Source organism: Dunckerocampus dactyliophorus, chromosome 8, assembly GCF_027744805.1.
Source record: "Dunckerocampus dactyliophorus isolate RoL2022-P2 chromosome 8, RoL_Ddac_1.1, whole genome shotgun sequence".
Taxonomy (NCBI): Eukaryota; Metazoa; Chordata; class Actinopteri; order Syngnathiformes; family Syngnathidae; genus Dunckerocampus; species Dunckerocampus dactyliophorus.
This window is the reverse complement of record NC_072826.1, coordinates 26,124,606-26,144,223: the sequence shown is the minus strand read 5'-3', so window position 1 is coordinate 26,144,223 and position 19,618 is coordinate 26,124,606. Positions and strand designations below refer to the sequence as shown.

The following is a 19,618-nucleotide window of genomic DNA, read 5'->3' as shown; positions in this document are numbered from 1 at the left end:
AATGTTTTGGTGAGATGTGTTTGTGTTTGCATCCATGGGATCTTTATTGGATCTGGCAGAACCTTTCTGGCATGCATAGAAATATGTGTGCGTGTGTGTGTGCGTGTGTGGGTGCATGTGTGTGCGTGTGTGCGAAAGAACCATCCAAAACATGAGAATGACAAAAAGCAAAAGCTAATAAGCTTCAAAAGACCAATAGGTGAAGAGACAGAAAGAGAACAAAGAATGATGCAGCAACATTTGCATACACGGAATGACAAAGGCTGTGTCTTACTTGGTGCATTTGCGTACTTACACTTAGTCTGTTGAATGCATGAGTGAAGAAGTATTGAAAAATGTCTTGGGGGTCCCTTAACCCCCAAAACCATTGATTGATTGAAGACATGGATACAATACAACTTGGTCGTTTCTTGAAGTGACTTGATTTGACTGACTTGAGGTGACTGGTAAACACAGTGCACGTACTGTTTCATTCAATTCTTGTATTTTGGGTTTTTATTGCTGTTATTTTTATGCCCTTCATGTGTTCTGTGTACAGTGTACATTAAAACTCGATTTTCCACCTGTACAGTAAAATGCAGTGACGTGCTAGTAACCGGATGTTGCAATCAAAATAGTAGCAGAAGAGGAGGGACTACCAAACAAACTTTTCGCCTGATTCGAAGCAGGGGGTACACGCAATCGCGATAAAGTCATATATTAATTTTTAAGTATTGTATGTGATACAATACTGTGATCCAAATGTTGGCGACAATGCTCTGTCAAATGGTTGCAATTCACCATTAAAAAAAGAGAAGAAGTGGATTGCGATCGTCATTTGAGACAGTACTACACTGTCACAATTTGCACACTCGGCAACTAAGTACACAGTGTACACAGTATACTTATTGACGTATACTGATGGATGTATTCCAGCCAAAGAAAACAGTTGACTTAACTTTCTGCTTTCTGAAGATGTTTCACTGTTTATCCATCCACCCATCCATCCATCTTCTATGCGGCTTATCCTCACTAGGGTCGTGGGTATGCTGGAGCCTATCCCAGCTAACTTCAGGCGAATCGCAGGGCACATATAGACAAACAACCGTTCACTCTCACATTCATACCTATGGACAATTTAGTGTCGGTTTATCTATAACCACAGAGCTAAATACTGCAACTCAGCATAAACGCTGTATGCGGTTGTTTAGGGCCGCAACCACTAAGGGGACCCCCCGATCAGAAAGGCTCTGACTGTGTTCAAGTCCTCGCACAACCTGACAAGGTGCACGACTCGACAACAGAGAGGGTGAGTATTTTGTTATCTCCACCCAGTGCAGCGGATGCCAGCTGGAGCATCTGGATGGATGTACTTTGGCAAACCTCACTCCCTGACACCTTGAGAGACGTCACGTGTACAGTCCGGCTAGCGTTCTGGACTCTCATTCGGTTCTAACCAAGTGGTAAGAAACGCTCCTATTTGTAGTAGTTTGCGACCTTAACGACGTAGTGAGCTTGCTGATTGAAAAGGGAAGAATCCAAAAGTGACAAAGCGGACTGATGATCTCAAGTCAACAGACGTCATCATCAGACTATGTGGTACTTTTGCTTAAATCTCGCACGCGTGACGCTCCAGCGAGTTTCCCGAGTTAGAAACTTATTTCTGGGACGCTCCAGATCGATGGAGCGACAGAAGCAGCCTGCTGACTGCACTTTTATTTTCACCTCCACATCACCCAAACCACGCTGACGGGGGAGAAAAAAAAAAACCCTCGCTTGTTTTTGGGCTTGAAAGTGTCACCCGCCTGCAGCCGCCCTCTTTGCCTTCCACGCGTTGACAGCGCGGAGGAGGAACACGTTTGTTCGCGAGCAATCGCCAGGCGCCGTTCACTCTTACGCGATGTTCCCATGCTGCTCAACGCCTAAAATTAAACCTTGTCATCCTGCAGGGATCACACACAACGTATAGGTACATCACAGTCAACAAATAAATTCCTTCAAGGGTACTGGAGAAATGTCCCGACATGAGCATGGGAAAAACATTCTCATCCCACATTGATGTGTGCTTTCTTCAACTTTTGTCTTTGATAAAGATGACGACATGAGCGACGCACAGATGAATGTTGAGAAGGATGTATAAATATACAATATGTCATTATTTTGTAAGTGTCACTCAGGCTGTGTCTCAAATGGAACACTTCCATCAGTACACTTACACACTGTACACACTGTATATACACTGTAAATACACACTGTACACTGTGTAATATTGACAGTGTAGGGATGTCCCAAATCCATTACGGTCGTCGCTTACCGGAAATGACAATCACAATATTTATCTGCTTCTTCTGCTTCTCTCCTTTTCAACGGTCAATTGCAACCACTCAATGGATCACTATCGCCAGCATTTGTAATAAAATTCAGCCAACGGTAATGTAAGTCGAGTTTTGTTGTAAGCCAGATCTTTCACCTAAATTGGGGTATCCTGGCTGTCTTGTTTGTTTTTTTTTTTTAGAAAATGATGAAAATGTCCTGGTTAGCGTCAGAGCACAGAACAAACGTCTACTGTATGGTCATTATTTTTATTCCGTGCAATTCCTCGTTCATGCATTTGCTAATTGTGTGTGCTTTAACTTGCATGAAAACTCACTAAAGTTTGCAAGCGCATCAGGCCCGCGGTGAAAAATTCGGTACTTTAAGGGTCCTGAACGTGAACCCCCAAAACTCAGTCAATAGCGTCCTCTTGATTTTTAAAAAATGTTTATTTAATTCCTAAGTACATCTGTCATGACAGGACCCACAAAAAGTCTCAAGAACCCATGTTAGCAAACAAACAGGATGTTGGCCATTTTGGTTATGGGCCAAAATCAGGGGAAATATGCTGGCAAACTCCTCTGAGGGACTTTGACCAAATGAGCCCAAATTAAAGTCACAGACACGAGACAGATGGACGATGACAAATTGCAAAGCATTTTTGCCTTTGCCATGGGATGTGGGTGGGGTATGGTGACAAACAAGTTCAAACAGATGAGTAGCCCGGTAAACACTTTAATAGCTCTACTTCATGAGGTCACATCTTGATCGTAATTGGTGCGTGTGAAGAAAGGTCACTTCCTGAATTTATCACAGTGCCAGCCTGTAGCAACAAGAAATGACAAAAAAACGTTTACTTGCTTGCGTGAACCCAGTGTTATGTGGTGGGTGGTGACGAGGGCCCGTTCAGCTGCTCGGAGGTTTGATTTTTGTCATTGTTTTTCATTGGGCCATTCAATTGTTGGGCACTCTCCTGCATGCGACGTTAACCCTGAGAGGCTGCTGTGTGGGCGGCCCTTTGAATTTGTGTAACGAAAAAGCCAAAGATAAAGCAAAACATATGCACCGTGGCCGAGTGGTTAACATGTTGACCACACAGTCAGGATTGTCTATATGGAACCTTCGACCAGTCCAGGGTGTACTCTGCCTCTTGCCCAAAGTCAGCTGGGATAGGCTCCAGCATACCCCTGCGACCCTGGTGAGGATAAGTGGGCATAGAAAATGGATGGGATGGATATGCACTCTGACGCTTGCTGAGTTGAAGTCTTTTTTTTTTAGGGACATCATGTACATCATGACTTCTGTTCATGGAATCATTTTCATGCCTGCTTTTGACTATTCTTTCTTTGGTATTTGTGTCTTTGGTTATTGATATCGATACAGATACATAGGAAGCATACTCTAAACCTATTGAAATGATAAGGCATATTTAAGAGAATTTCCAGTATCATTTGAGTACTGTTAGGAATGAAATATATTCCAATCCACACTGACAGACTGGAAAATATTCCATTCCTAACAATATGTTCTGGTGGGCCGAGTGTGCACTGCACTGCTTATTTATTGCAGTTGCTTCCTTTGGGTCAGCGTCCTGGCAGTTATGTGCATTGTAGTTTTCAAAGAGTTTTGTGATTTCTGACCGTCTGTGAGAGCCTTTTGAGTGCAAAATCCGGTAACTGAGAATACCTCCCTGCGTTCACTCCTTTTGGTCTTTGGTTGTGCTCCTGACGAGACCACAAATTGTGGTGGGGGATCTCCTCCCAGAACTGCATGTGGCGCAATGATGTATGATGCCCCAGAGGTTCTGCATTGGATTCAGGTCTGGAGAAGGGACAATCACTTGTAGGTCTGAGGATCACAAAGCAGACAGGGTACCGCTGGCTAGCATGCGAAGGTCTATATCCTCACCTATCCTGGTGTGCTGCCCTGTCTTCTGGTCTCTCCTCCACGCTTTCGAAACTGTGCCGGGAGACGATATAACCCCGTGCTGTGTCACATGCCGGCACACAGTATTGCGGTACTTTCATCTTTTGGTGGCACTTTCATCACCTTGCGCGCCCGCCACTCCCCCCACCCCACCAGACACCGGGAATCTAAAGTGGGGGGTGGGAAAGTGGGGCATCTAAAGTCCCGAAGGCTTTGAGCTGCAACTTTTTTGCATAATCATAAGAGAAAGAGAGAAACAGGAGGTAGATGGTGCAATGTAAAAGTGAACAAAGACCAGGAGGAGAGCGTGATGAAGCCCTCACATCCTCAGACTGGAAGTAAAAGATTGACAAGAAACCTTAATAAACGTGATTGCAGCTTTTAGGGCGAGGGGGAGGAAGAGGAGGCACAGAGAGAGAGGAAGAGGGGCGGAGGGTTGAGGGGTGCAGACAGAAGTTATGCCTCTCTCTTTCTCCTCCGCTCTTCCACGAGGAGAGAACCTCTGAATCCTGTCTGCAAGTGGCAAGGCGTGAAGATGCTTTTTCTTCAAGCCATATTGAAGAGAAGGCTGCTGCTGCAGAAAGGTAGACTTCCCGTCAAACTCATCAGGGACAACTTTCATCTACTTTCATGCCTCACTAAGCGTCCTCACTGTCTTCAGCTGCGTGGTGTCTGCATGTGGTTTGCACCTTCATCCTCACGTCTGCATTGGTCCTGATGATGCTTGCTCAAACTTTCATCATGTCCGTCCAAACGATTTGATCAAATATGAGCATGTGTTTGGTCTTTTGGAGATCCGATATATCTAGCATTGGTGTTTCTCATTAAAAAGTCACCTCGTATCGCATATTGCTACCCCAAAATTTGGTCTTTGAGGATACGGGGTGCTGAAAGATTCATCTAAAGCAGTTTTTTTCTCCTCCTTTTATTTCTTTTCTATTTCTTGCGTTTCTTTTTTGCCGCACGGTCGTGACAGAGCGACTCTCCCGCTGCTGCCGGTGTTTGTCGGTTTGTCTGAGACACGCTCTTCTTCCCTCCGGTCCTCTCTGATGATTTATTTATGGATCGGGGGATCTCCGGCTTTGAAGTCAAGCCTGGAGATGGAGAGCAAAGGGAGGGAAATGGGGACAAACTGCCGCCTTTCGGCCTGTGGAGGCGCGCGGCAGCCACGCTGGGACTCCTGATGAGACGCGTCTGAAGACTCTTTCATTACGTTTTATCAACTGACAGCTGACAAGCTCGTTAAGATAAACCTTGGACACGAGTAGCCCCCGTCACGTTTGAGCTAAAATCAGTATGGTCTGGTCCAAAATAAAAATTGCAGAAAGTCTGAAAAAGTTAAATTTTAAAGCATTCTTGCTCTCATTATAATCATTGAAACAAATGTTGGGATACTTCCGTCAGTACACTTCAATAAGTGTACTGTGTACACCAGGGGTCACCAACGTTTTTCCTTGTGAGAGCTACTTTTACAAAATGAAAATGGCCAAGAGCTACTCATTTTAGTAACATTTATTTTCAGAGCTTATTTTAAACCCAAACAAAGCGAATATGCTTGTTTTACCAGAACATTAACAAAATGCTGGTGTCCACAACTCACATTTTGTATTTCAGAATGCATTTCTTTCTACTGTTCTTTCATTATTAACTGAAAACCTGAATGAAAAGCAGGCTTGCGGGCACCTCATGTGGTCGTGGGGGGCTACCTGGTGCCCGCGGGCACCACGTTGGTGACCCCTGCTGTACACTCTGTGCTTCGTGCAGGGGTGTCCAAACTTTTTTCCAGCGAGGGCTCCATCGTGAAAAATGAAGGGATGCAACTTTGCCACTTTGATATTTTGTTAAGCAACACATGTAGATACAGTATGCTAAGAAGCTACATATACTGTATATATTTCAACTAAAAACTGCCATCGATGAAAAAATAGGTGAAAAAGCTGATTATTGGTATCATCTTATTCCCATTTTTACTGTTGTTTTTTTTAACTTTACTAATATTTAAACTTTTCTTTTTTCAAAATGTCTTTTCGCAATATTGTGACTTTACTCCCAAAATATTATCACTTTTCTCCACGTTATTTTCCCAAAATTATTACTTTATTTAGTTTTGTTTGTGTCTCGTAATATTACGACTTTCAAAAAGTAATGTACTTTTGCTTTTCAACTGTATGCCACTAAAATGACCAGGGATGTCCTGATCCACATTTTTTGGCTTCTGATCCGAGCCGATTTTTTTTATAGTCTTGCCAATCCTATCCGATCCAGTACCCATCTTTTTTTTTTTTTTTTAATAAACTTTTGTTACAAACATGAATTTGTGGAATTGAATACGGTTATAAAAATAGCTCTTCAAAGCATTAAAAATAATGCAACCAAAGTATTGCTGAATTTATTTTTTTATTCCACAGCATGACCAACAATATCGTTTGGCTTTTGTAACAAACCTCTGTGAGTCACATCTCTAATCCAATAAAAGATCCAATAAAAGTCCGTCAAATAAAAGATAACATTGGAAAAAATGGGCGTGCAAAATACTTTTAGGGTAGGACTAACGATTTGACGCGGTTATAGATCAATTTGTGGTGTGATTTAGAATATATGAATTTTTTTTAACAAACTCTCTTCAACGCAATAGTTATTTATTGACGGTCCCTGGTATAAACTGTTGAGCGGCACCATGACACAGCAGTCCGGGCACAGTGAGGGAGAACGACCACTGTAGCTACGGAGCTGAATATCCAACGTCCAATTGAAACTAACTTCACCACGGTACAGCGCGGACATGTCTGCATGGTGGTGTCGGGTTTTCTTCTTCTTCGAGTCGATTGGCAACCAGCCTCGAGGCAAATTACCACACCTACCGTGTTGGAGTGTGGCCCAGAGTTACGAACGTTTAACGGCAACCGGATCGGCCCAATCTCGTGGCGGACGCCGATTTTATCCGATCTCCAAAATACAGCAGATCGGCAGCTAACCCTCATCCTGATGATCGGATCATGACATCCATAAAAATGACTTTATTTGTAATTGTCTTTTTTATTCAACTTTCTTCTTGTAAATTTTCTTCACATAAGTAGAACTTTATTCCCATAATATTTTCACTTTATTTTTGTAACATTATAACTTTTTCTACATACAAATTTTTCAAAAATTACAACTTTATTCATTGTTTTGTTTGTTTGTCATAATATTACGACTTGAAAAAAATAAAGCCTTTCTTTAATATTTCCACTCAGTGCGACTAAAATGACATTCATATTACAACATTATTCTTGCAAAACTTTTCTTGTTTTTTTTTTTTACTTTATTCTTTTAAAAATAGCGCTGATTTTTCCATTTTTGCTGTGTTTTTCTTTTTAGCTGTCTTGTTAAATTATATTTGTAGAATGTACTGCACTTTAGACACCCCTGACTTAGTGCTTGAGTGCGATCACGATCGCAATATTTACCTAGCGCTTCTTCTTATCAACGTTTTAATGGTGTTTCGGAACCACTCCAGGGAGCATTATCGGCAGCATTTGGATCGCCCCATAAAATATCTGCCAGCTTTCCCCCACTTCTCGATAGTATAATCATTAAAAATGAATTATTATTTTTTCCTTCCCACGGCTTGAAATGAGGTGTTCTACTGGACGTCCTTCCTGACACAAGCCCTTCTTATTCCAGGCATATGAACTCAATGTCTTAATATTTAAAGACGATAACGTTAAACGCGACTCCGTCACTGGAGGGTCGCAGGTTTGAATTCCACCCAGGATCTTCATGTTGAAATTTGACATGGCTGTCAGAGAAATGCAAGGAAGAGAACACAAGCTTCGCTTCCGATGAGCGCTGACATTTTGGTGAAAAGTTCACTGTGTGCTGAGTTTCATGCAACCCAGCAAGCGTTTCTTCTTCTAGCGTGGGTCTAGTCTCCAACACCCCAACACTGCTTGACAAATTTACACAACTGCTGAAATGTTAGCAGACATATGAAATGTATTGCTTTTATCCTTACACTTAAAAGCATGTGTAAACGCAACACTTTTATTTTTGCTCCCATCGTTCTTGAACTCAACTCAAATATATACAGTATTTCTCTCAAACATTGTTGTCAAATGTGTCGAAATCCGTGTTCGTGGGCAATTCTTCCTTTGCCGAGATAATCCGTCCACCTCAAGATACTGATTGGACAGCAGGCTGGCCACAATAAAAAGCCACTGCAAAAAATGTGCCGTTTTATCACACAGCACAATGCAGCAGATGTGGCGGGTGTTGCGGGAGTGTGCAGTAGGCATGCTGACTGCAGGACTGTCCACCTGATTGTTCATTTCTCTGCCATGCGCCTAAACAATAAGGCATGGTGCCCACTCGGGATGTACGTACACAGTGTGGTGACAGACGCATTTAGGACACAGGGTTGGTGTCATGGCCTGTGTGGCCTCGTAAAACATACAGTATGTGTTTGGGGTGCAGTACCTGCTAGCTTGATTGCTTTGAAACGTTTCAAAATGACGGGCAAAGCGAGAACCCTATTTTGTAAAGGATTTCATCTTTCTGAAGGTTAATAGTTTAAAGATTTTTCTTTAAATTTTATGTAACAGAATTTTTTGCATTTTAATTTAATTTCATTTCATTTAAAATTATGCTGAAATTTTAAGCAAAATTTTGTTTAAAAATTCAGTGTAAAAAAAATGACAAATGAAAAAATAATTTATTCACAAAAAAAATTGAAAAAATTAAATAATTTTGACGTTCACAGATACACTTTTGTTTTATGTAAGACCCTTGTGAGGTGACTATGACCTTTGTACCTGATTGGTTGGTTGATTGATTGATTGATTCAGTCTTAATTTGCTGGAAGATTATATGTGAAGTTAAAAACATCCAATTTAACACTGAATTAAAAAAAAAAAACACGCTTTTAGCAAACTGAATTTTTAACCTCTGCATTTTATTAAACTCAATATCAAAACATGAATTTTGCTTAAAAAATGTTCAATGAAATTTTCAGCATAAAATAATGTAAAAAAAATAATCAATTCACAAAATTTAAACAAAATATTTAGCTGCATAAATTCACTGTTTCAAAAAGTTTTGGTCATTTAGTTGCACTGATTGTTTTTTGTTGGGGTTTTTTTGCACTGAATCTTTATAAAATGAATTTTAAAACTAAGCATTTTAATGAACTGAATTTCGAAACGCAAATTTTGCTTAAAAAAGGTTCAATTAAATTTTCACCATAAAATTCAAACACAAAAAAAAATGTACAGAAATTCAGTCTCTAAAAAAGGTTTTGGTCATTTTGTTGCACTGAATTTTTTTTTTGCACTGAATTTTAAAACACTGCTTTTTAGCAAACTGAATTTTTAAACTCTGTTTTAATACACAAAATTTCTAAACATGTGCATTTTGCTTGAAAAAAAATCAATACCATTTTTTGCATAAAATCTTTAAAAAAAAAAGTTCACAAAATTCAAACACAAAAAACTTGAATTGCATGAATTGAATACTTTGTTCAGAAAGAAACAAATGAACCGTAATGTCGTCTGCCGCCCCACATGACGATGTGCTGTTTCCTGTCTGCATCCCGCCTCTTCCTGCGCCTGCCCCCTTCCCCCTCTCCCCTCTCAGCAATGCAGATGCACCTTCTTTGATTTTGTCACCAGAGATTAATTAGCACGCTAGTAGGAGGCCTATTTATACCGGCCTCGGCAAGAGGGAAACAAGATGGTGGGGGTGGGGGTAGGCTGTGCAAGTGAGGATGCTGGGACAAAGAGAGAGAGACATAGAGAGAGAGAGAGAGAGAGAGAGAAGAAGAATACGGTAGAAACAGTAGATGCTTAAAGGATGTCATAACGTGTCTTAGTGCAAACTGGTCGTGCTGACTCTTAAAGTTGTGTCGGAATGTAAACTTTCAGGCTGCAGATCAAACCAACAAAATGATCTTTTTTTTTTTTTTTTTTAAATGACTCACGCGCACATGCAGTACAGCTCGCACCGTACCGCCCGCCAGGCAGAGAGGCTCCACTTCTGTTTCAAACATTTTCAAATTCTTTCCTTTCCAGCTGATTTGGTCCTGTGAGGACGCTTCCTCTATGCCCCCCGCTCCTCAATGATTTGCTCTCATGCTCCCCCTGGAGGACAGACACTATTTCACACACCCCCTGAATTGAAATAGTCACCCCTCGTTAATGGCGGTTCATTGGTTCCAGACCCGACTGTGATCAGTGAATTTCCACAAAGTAGGGTTCTTTATTTATAAATGGAATATTTTGGTAGTTCGAGCACAGGAAACCTTTTTACGACCTTTTACAAATGCTTTTTAACATTATTAAAGCCCTCTAGACATGAAATAACACCCCTATAGTCACCTTTACACTCCTATTACCCAATAATAGTAGACATTATAAGAGAAAATAAGACATAAATATAGACTATCACATGTTAGCATTGGAAGGGTTCCTTGTTAATGGTTTACTTCCTGTTCTGTAGTGCATTTCCTGCGGTGGCTATTGTCTCATCAATGTACCATTACTGACACCTAGTGACCAGTGTAGAATACTACGTATCACAACGCTTTTGAATGGCTTATATTTTTATTTTACTTCCTTCCGCCATTTTTATGCTTGAAAATGCTTCATTTTGGCCAAAAATACATAGTTTGCTTTAATATGGATATTTTTGTTGACTAATAATAAATGCTGATCAACCACAAAACAGCCATTTTTTAAATAATTAACGCACTTATGGGAAAAAAAAGTGAGACAGAAGCCCTGAAATTCAAAGTGCGAGGTGAGGGATGACTTAACTATTATACAGGTACAGTATACTATTATACTGTACCTGTACAAACTTTATCTGTACAAACTACTGCATGAGTTGCTGGCACCAGCATTCCGCATGTAATTACCTGAATATGAAAAGAGATTTTTAAAAAATGAGATACTTGCCACACTTCTCAGTGTGAATGCACGATGTACGGAAATGAGACACAGCCCAAGGAGCTTAAAGCAGCAGAGCGCAGACAGGCAGTAGTGCTTCTTGTTGAGCCGGGGGGAAGACTGCAACTGACTTTTACAGGCCAACAGAAGCAAAAGAGCCTTTTTGGGGAGTGTGAAGCAGGAGGAGGTCCACAGGGAGGTGATGAGCGAGGAAGGTTGTGGGGGGGCAAGATGGCGTTTGAAGCAGATAAAGAAATTTTTTAAATAAAGCAGGCATCACAAGCGTGCAGCTGCCAGCGACAACAACAAACAAACCAAATATGAACAAATGGAATCAGCGAAGAAGACGGAAAAAAAACGAGGCACACTGGCCTCATTGTGTCAGCAGGCAGCAGGATAGAGTCCGAGTTGAGCATCCTTGTTTCATCTTTGCTGGCTAATGGAAAATGCCGTGTCGTCACACCGAGCACCTTTTAACCTTTTACAACCATCGCCTCCATGCTGGTTAATAACTAAGATGGTTTGAGTATGGCTGGAGCTCACTTTTTATAGTTTTCATAGTTTGTCTTGTCCTGCGACGTAGAGTCAGGCGCGATTTGACATATCAAATCATGTCATCATAATTTAACATGTGTGGCCTTCAAGAGGGGGTGGTGGTTGTTGTTTTGGCGATGCCAAGTGGCCGCAGCCCACACCGGACGCTGTTTGTAACGGAATACTTTCTAATATGCTTCTGCCTTGGAGACTGACGTGTCTGTAAGTAATGTGCAACTGTTATCATACATGATACCTGTGTGGATTGACAAATGTGCTACACTCCTGATCTAAATTTTAAAACCAGTTGAAAAAGCTTCAAAAAAGAGCTTCAAAATGCATAAGAAGAAATGAGAGGGAAAACAACATTTTGAGAAAGCCTTTTATTGCAAAAGGCATGGAAGTGAAATCGGCTGTCCATCAGCTGATCAAAAGTGTGAGAGCACAGCCTTTAAAAGGCAAAACTTGGCTGAAATGGGGATTGAATGTGATTTTGGGTCAGGTATGCACACCGTCACACATTTTCTCTCTTTGAATGCAGTGTGGTTGTTGAGCTGCATAAGCAAGCATAAGCATTGCTGCTGAGGTTGGACGCAGTAAGATCATTTGAAACTTCTTCGAACGTCCTGAGTGTTATGGAACAAAAAAAAAAAAAAAAATCAAGTGGTAGACGCCAAAAAATGTCACAGGCCCTGAGCCAGAGGATCCTATTGGCTGTCCGTCAAGACACGGGACCATCCGCGGCCCAAATGAAAGCTGGCGCTGGTGCCGAGTGCAGTCCAGTAACCATCGGGCGGCATCTGCGAGAGAAGGCTTTTAAGAAGAAAAAAGCTCTTCAAAGGCCTCATCTCCTTCAAGACCACAAAATTGGCCGTTTGGAATTTGCAGGAGAGAACTAAACATGGGACGTTGAAAGGTGGAAGAACAGTTTTATTCTCTGATGAGAAAAAATGTAACCCTGACAGTCTTGATGGCTTCCAACGTTACTGGAATGACGAGGAGATCCCACCTGACATGTTTTCCACACAGTGGAGGGGGCGCCATCATGTTCCTTTAATGGAACAATGGAGTTTCAGGCTGTGCAGGGGCGTCAAAAGGCAGCTGGTTATGTGGAGATGTTGCAGGGGGGGCATCCCTCATGACTGAAGGCCCTCGTCCGTGTAGTAACGACTGGCTTTTTCAACAGGACAACGCTGCAGTTCACAATGCCCGCCTGACAAAGGACTTGTTGAGATTCGGTTAAAAAAAACATCAACTCTTCATCATCATGGTTGCGTGTTCTCCTCCTCTTCATCGGGCCTGCCATTCCAAGATGCCTGAAAGAGGATGATTTTGAGATTTAGAGGATGAAGAGGATCACAGCGTGAGACTGAGGGAGATGAATCAGATCTTCTAACAAAGTGTCGCTCGTTTTCATCATGTCGGCCATGACGCTTCCTCTTCTTTTAGCGCGTGTTCTTCGTCATTCATCTCGCCGTCTTCATCATCGTGCGAGCATGTGCATGCGCCCCGTGCGCACACCGAGTGGAGGAGGCTGTCATTTGCCACCTCGGAGTTCTTACCAATAATCCTCGGAGTGCGGATTCATTTGCGCTTGAAGCCTCCAACAAAAAGATAAGACAAGCAGCTGAAACTCGACGACGAAGCCTCAGAGCACCGCAACAGTCTACTTTCTGTGTGTGTGTGTGTGTGTGTGCGTGGGGGTGTGTGTGTGTGTGTGTGTGTGGTGTCTTTATGTGTATACTTTTAGTACACTTGGCTTTGTGTGTGCGTGTGTGTTTGTGTGTGTGTGTGTGTGTGTGGGATGGGTACTGAAACTTTTTTTTTTTTGGGCCGCAGACACATTCTAAAAATATAAGTTAACAAGAACCCTTGTTAACTTCAAGAAAACAAGAAAAAAAAAAAATTCCAACGGCAAAAATGGGAAAAGGTGCAGTCATTTTACAATCATCTCAAAATATTAAAAAAAAGAAAAAAGTTGTCTAATCTAACAGAAAAAGTTGTAATTTGACAAGAATAACATCGTACTTGTATTATTATGAGAAAAAATAATGTCATTTTAGTAGCAGAACGTTGAAATATTAATGACAAAAAGACCATTTTTGTTGGTCGTAACATTCAGAAAAGCAAACAAAACAAAGCTGCAATTTTTTGAAAATGTGTTATATTAAAGTTATATTACAAGATATTAAAGTCAAAATACGATGAGAATAAAGTCATAATTACGAGAAGAAAATTCATAAGAAGAAATAGCATAGTAAAAAAAATAATGTAAAAAAAACAAAAAAAAAACAGCAGAAATCGTAAAAACACCAGTAATTTGACGAGAATAAAATGAAAGGAAAAAGTTATATTCTAACAAGAAAAAAAGTTGCAATTTTATGAGAATAGACTCATATGAGGAAAAAATGATCCAATATATTGTTATATATGATCGATATTAAATCATTTTAGCAACATAGAGTTGAAATATTAAATAATATGAGAACCAAACAAAATAAAGTAATATCTGGAAAATCGGGTCGGAGAAAAAAGTTATTTGAATAAATTCAAAATATTATGGGAATTAAGTCATATTACAAAAAGTAAATGTACAAAGATTATTTAAGAAAGTTTAAATATTTGGGAAATTAAAGAATCCCAACTATCACAATATGAGAAAGCTGAGATGCAGTTTTTTTCTGAAAGATATATAACTTAACTTATACTATACTGTATAACTATATAACTTACAGTATATAACTTATATAACTTCTTAGCATATCTACATGTGTTGCATTACGAAATTGCCAAGTGGCAAAGTTGGATCCTTTAATTTTTCACTATGTGGCCTTCACTGGTAAAACTTTGGACACATTTGGTGACACATATTTACCTCAAAAGATGCCGAGAAGTACTTGAAGGTGATATTGTACAAGCGACTGATAGTGTAAGTAACTTAATTTTGCTCAATGAATACTGTACACAACTTGTGCATGTAGGATTACCTAGCAAACACGGTTGGAACGCTAGTCTCTCCCCCCCATTTAATTCTGAGAAGGCAGGAGAACCATCCCAACCCCAACCCAATCCCAGCTTTACAACACTTACAAATTCAATCGAGAACACAGTGGAACCTTGGTTAGCATACATCCCGGTTAGCTTGTATTTAAATGACTACTGTATTTTCTTCAACTTCTATGTCACAAATGTATATAAAAATGAAGTCATTGTTTTTTAACAAAATTTATATATTTTCCTTTTTTTTTTAAGTGTCGTTTTGGCCACTCTTTAAGCAGCAGCAGCATTGCAGAAGTACCGATTTGGCACCGACATCGGACAATATGTAAACAATACCCAACCTTAATAATGATGAGGGCCACAGTTTAATAATAAATTACCGGTAAATAATTTAATAATAAATTAATAATTGATAAAATTAATAATAATAAATAAGTAGAATTAACTCAAATCTAAAATTTATCATTCCTAATAAAATGTAATTGTAAAAATTGTAAATAAAGTAGATTTGTAAATATAACTGAAAAGTAAAATAAAATTGTCGAGTGCAGTGCAGAGTTGCCTCACCCGAGCCAAGTTTGAGAAGTTTCAAAAGCGGGATAAATTGTAAATAGTGAAAATATTTTAAATATTGTAGGATGTTGCAGCACGGATGAAGGAAGAGTAGAACAAGCAGCTGCTGCGTGTGCGTGTGCGTGTGTGTGAGTCAGCGGCGTCTTGCGGGCAGACAGGATGCCAGTGAAATGATGCTGATGCAAAGATGCAGATTGAACTTTTTTTAGGGGGAGGAAAGTAGGTCAGGCAGAGGCGGGCGAGCGAGTGAGTGCCACAGAGAACTGACCAAAACAGAGAGAGAGAGAGAGAGTAATAAGAAATAGGCTTATTACTATGAGCCCACACACGCACACACACAGAGAAGACATATGTGTGTGTGTGTGTGTGTTTATGACAGTGTGTTTGTTTATTTGTTCAAATGTGAATGCTGCGCTAATGAATCAGACGATTTGAGAGGTGATTTGATGCGACTGCACTGTGTACGCTCAATGTGTGTATGCGTGTGTGCGCGTGTGCGTGTGTGTGCCAGACAATCATGGTACCAATTGCAGCAATGCTTGCTGCTGATATTACTAATAACAATAACTATGTACTGTAACTAGCAATACTTTCTTCAGAAATGACATATTAATGCTGAGATGTTTGCGTCTCCAATATTGATATCAGCGGTCGAGTGAGACAAAGCTTGCTTGAATTATTTGCAAGTTTCGCCTTCAGATTGTAAATCTGCAATGTACAAAGCATTTGTTATGCAAGGGGGAAGTAAGGAGTCTTCCTTCAATACTTCTAATCTAATATCACACCTCAGGAAGAACCACTCAGAGTAACACACAGTGCTATACAGCAAAAGGAAAAAACACATTACCTAACTCTAATCAGTTTAGAATTTCACTGATTTGTATTACTGACATACCTTCCATAGAAGCAGAGTCTGAGGACACAAACGTGGTCCATCACCGTGACTGAGGTATCTGAGGTACGTAGTCAAAAAAACGGGGGTGGATGAGTTTCGTCCTGAACTCCTCAAGGCTCTGGATATTGAGGGATATTGATACTGAGTTGACACGTCTCTTCAACATTTAGTGGAAGTCGGGAACAGTACCTCTGGATTGGCAGACCGGGGTGGTGGTCCCCCTTTTCAAGAAGGGTGACCGGAGGGTGTGTTCCAACTATAGGTGAATCACACTCCTCAGTCTCCCTGGGAAAGTCTATTCCAGAGTGCTGGAGAGAAGGGTACGACCGTTTAGTCGAACCCTAGCTACAGGAGATTCAATGTGGTCTTCGTCCTGGTCGTGTAATACTGGACCAGCTCTACACCCTTGCAAGGGTACTGGAGGGTGCATGGGAGTTTTCCCAACTGGTCTACATGTGCTTTGTGGACTCGGAGCACGAGCCTGGTGCACATTACCTGCTGTAAGTCCCTGCGAATGTTGACCTCCGCCAAGGCTGCCCTCTGTCACCGATTCTGTTCATAACTTTTATGGACAGAATTTCTAGGCACAGCCAAGGTGTCGAGTGGGTCCAGTTTGGGGGTTTTGGTATCTCGTCTCTGCTATTCGCAAATGATGTGGTCCTGATGGCCTTTTCAGGCTGCAACCTTCAATGTTTACTGGGGCGGTTTGCAGCTGAGTGTGTAGCTTTTGGGATGACACTTCATCCATGCTTCTGTCCATCTTCTTCCACTTATCCGAGGTGGGGTCATCCTGACCAGATGTCTGAGCCACCTCATCTGGGTCCTCTCAATGCAGAGGAGAAGCGGCTCCATGGTTTCTCCTGGATGACAGTGCTTCTCACCCGATCTCTAAGGGAGCGCTCAGCCACCCTAAGGAGGAAACTCATTCCGGCCACAAGTTCATCACCACAGGTGAGGGTAGGGACATAGATCGACCGGTTGACCACATCACTGCAGACGGGGATGAGCCTCAGCACTCCGCACCAAATCTGAGGCCATGGTTCTCAGTCGGAAAAGTGTGGATTGCACCTTTCTGGTTGGGAGTGACGTCTTGCCCCAGGTGGAGGAGTTCATGTATCTAAGGGTCTTGTTCACGAGTGAGAGAAGGCTGGGGCATGAGCTCGACAGGCGGATCGGCCCAGCGTCTGCAGTAATGTGGTTGCTGTGCCCGACTGTTATGGTGAAGAGAGAGCTGGGCTGGAAAGCAAAGCTCTCGATTTACTGGTTGATCTACCTGTATGTCCGCACGCTTACCTTTGGTCATGAGCTTTAGGTCGTGACTGAAAGATCGAGATGGCGGATACAAGCGGCCGAAATGAGTTTCCTCCTTACGGTGGCTGGACTCACCTTAAGAGATAGGATAAGGAGCATGCTCATCCGGGAGGAGCCAAAGCTCCTTCCCATGGAGAGGAACCAGTTGAGGGGGCTCCTGGACACCTACTTGGTGAGGTGTTCTGGGCATGCCCAGCCAGGAGAAGGCCCCGGGGAAGACCTAGGACATGCTGGAGGGATTATGCCTCACAGCTGACCTGGGAATGCCTTGGTGTGGAACTGGAAGATGTGGCCGGAGAACGAGAAGTCTGGACTTCCCAACTGCGACTGCTTCCCCCAAGACCCAGATAAGTGGAAGAAAATGGAGAGTAAATTTTGCACTTTACCTTGTTCTTATACGGATGTTTGTGCCGCATAGAAATGTGCAGCTTTCCAAATTGTATCATTGGGATATCGGTAAGAAAGCCAACATTGAGCATCCCGAGTGTTGTTAGATGAGCTGCTGGGAGAAAAAGTGCAACATTTTGGAAGTGCTCTAAAGCCTTATGTGACGACTATGCTAAAATAAACAACAAGTGGAGTATTAATAGTAATCAGGATGCTTCACATTGGCATCAGCATCCTCTTCCTTTTGAACGTGTTTGTTGTCAGCACTCTCCAACGTCTCTCTCTTCACTGATCTCTCTCTCTGGCTCTCTCTCGAGGGGGTTGAGCGGTTGTAACGTAAGCGCCAGTCATCTTTGATCATCACCACTATATTCCCCCAGCACTCGGCGGTCCACATCTCTCTCTCTCGCTCTATCTCTCTCTCTTCCTCCTCGTTGCTCCAGCCAGTAAGCGTCTCTGTGTCTCTGTGTCTCTGTGTGGATGCTGTGCTGATCACCTCCATGTCTGCGGTCATGTTTTGTGGTCTGAGGAGGGACGTGGAGACCAGCGGCGGGGGTGAGTGTGAACACCGCTGGGAATGATGGGGCTTCAATGGAATTGTTGGCTTCGCTTGAGGTGATGTTGATGATGTGCCTGCAGGTGGCGCTGTAGAGCTGCTTGCATGTCAGATTAGATAAGAGCTTGAAGGTTAGATTTGGCAGAAGTCATTGATATCTTTGGTAGAGGTAGCCCAATCCGTCCAACCATAAGTAGTATGGATACCAAGGATAAATAAGTTTGATGCTTATGAACTCAAAAAATAAGTTCACAGGAACGCTTTGAAGGATTTGAATGAGAGCCAATAGTAGTTTTTGCTTTCCTTGACTAACTTTACAGTATTGCCTTTACTTTGCCTTTGCATGTAATATTATATATTACATATGATATTGTTACATTGACTTAGCATATTGTATTTAATTATTCTTACATTTTATGGGCCTGCATTCGAAGCACAACCCATCCGATTATTCTTCACATTTATCATAGATATGTATTTTTTTCTTCGTACATCTTACACAGCCGTAACTAATGCAGGACAAACCATGCAAAGAACCCCCACATACGTTATCTTGCTGGATGGTGGGTAGTGTGCTATTTATATAGTGTGTGTAATCATGGCAACGTAATTGACGGACAATGTTGAAAATGGACCACTTTATTAGGAACCCACCATTCAGGCCATGCAAATGCACGTAAGATGTTAATAAGCTGCGAGGACACACCGCTGGACCAGAGGTAAGCAACAGGCAGGCCCATTAAAAAAAGAAAAAAATTGTTCAGATTATAATCATGAACAACAAATGAAAGGCAAAAACTATTCAATGACTTTAAAAAAAAGCAACACTGGCACTGTCTATTGTCATTTGTTGTGCAAATGGGATTTGTTTTGCAAATGTTGTGATTTGTTGTGCAATTGCTGTGATTATTGTCACATGTTGTGGTTTGTTGCGCAAATGTTGTGATTTTGGTGCAAATCTGTTTTTTTTTTTAGCAAATGTTGTGATTTGCTGCACAATTGTTCTGATTTACTACAAACTACAAAGAAGAAGAGACCTGAACTACTGTGTGCATACAATACTACAGTATATCTAACCACTACTACACTGACTATTAACTCTTCATTGTGGTGAGTACATGGTCTGTACTCACTCATTATCAATCAAACACGCTTTCAACCATTCTATCAGTTATTATTAAGCCTCTAGCTTCCTTTTAGTAAGTAAAAACCTTGGCTATG

The 19,618-nt window shown here is 41.5% G+C and overlaps 1 protein-coding gene across 10 annotated transcripts in view; it reads left to right on the top strand.

The window, feature by feature from the left end:
• The window catches only part of LOC129186055 (glutamate receptor-interacting protein 2-like), a 168,728-nt gene that overhangs the window by 97,722 nt on the left and 51,388 nt on the right, over nucleotides 1-19,618 (top strand). For 2 of the 10 annotated variants that reach the window (XM_054783888.1, XM_054783887.1), the window contains exon 1: nucleotides 3,640-4,802. The exons of 6 other annotated variants lie outside the window; for them this stretch is intronic. In XM_054783888.1, coding sequence (XP_054639863.1) covers nucleotides 4,754-4,802 — 49 coding nt within the window. In that variant the 5' untranslated portion in view covers nucleotides 3,640-4,753. Of the gene's footprint in view, nucleotides 1-3,639; nucleotides 4,803-17,010; nucleotides 18,397-19,618 lie in introns of those variants that run through there. 2 more of the 10 variants (XM_054783885.1, XM_054783883.1) reach the window with 1 other exon arrangement.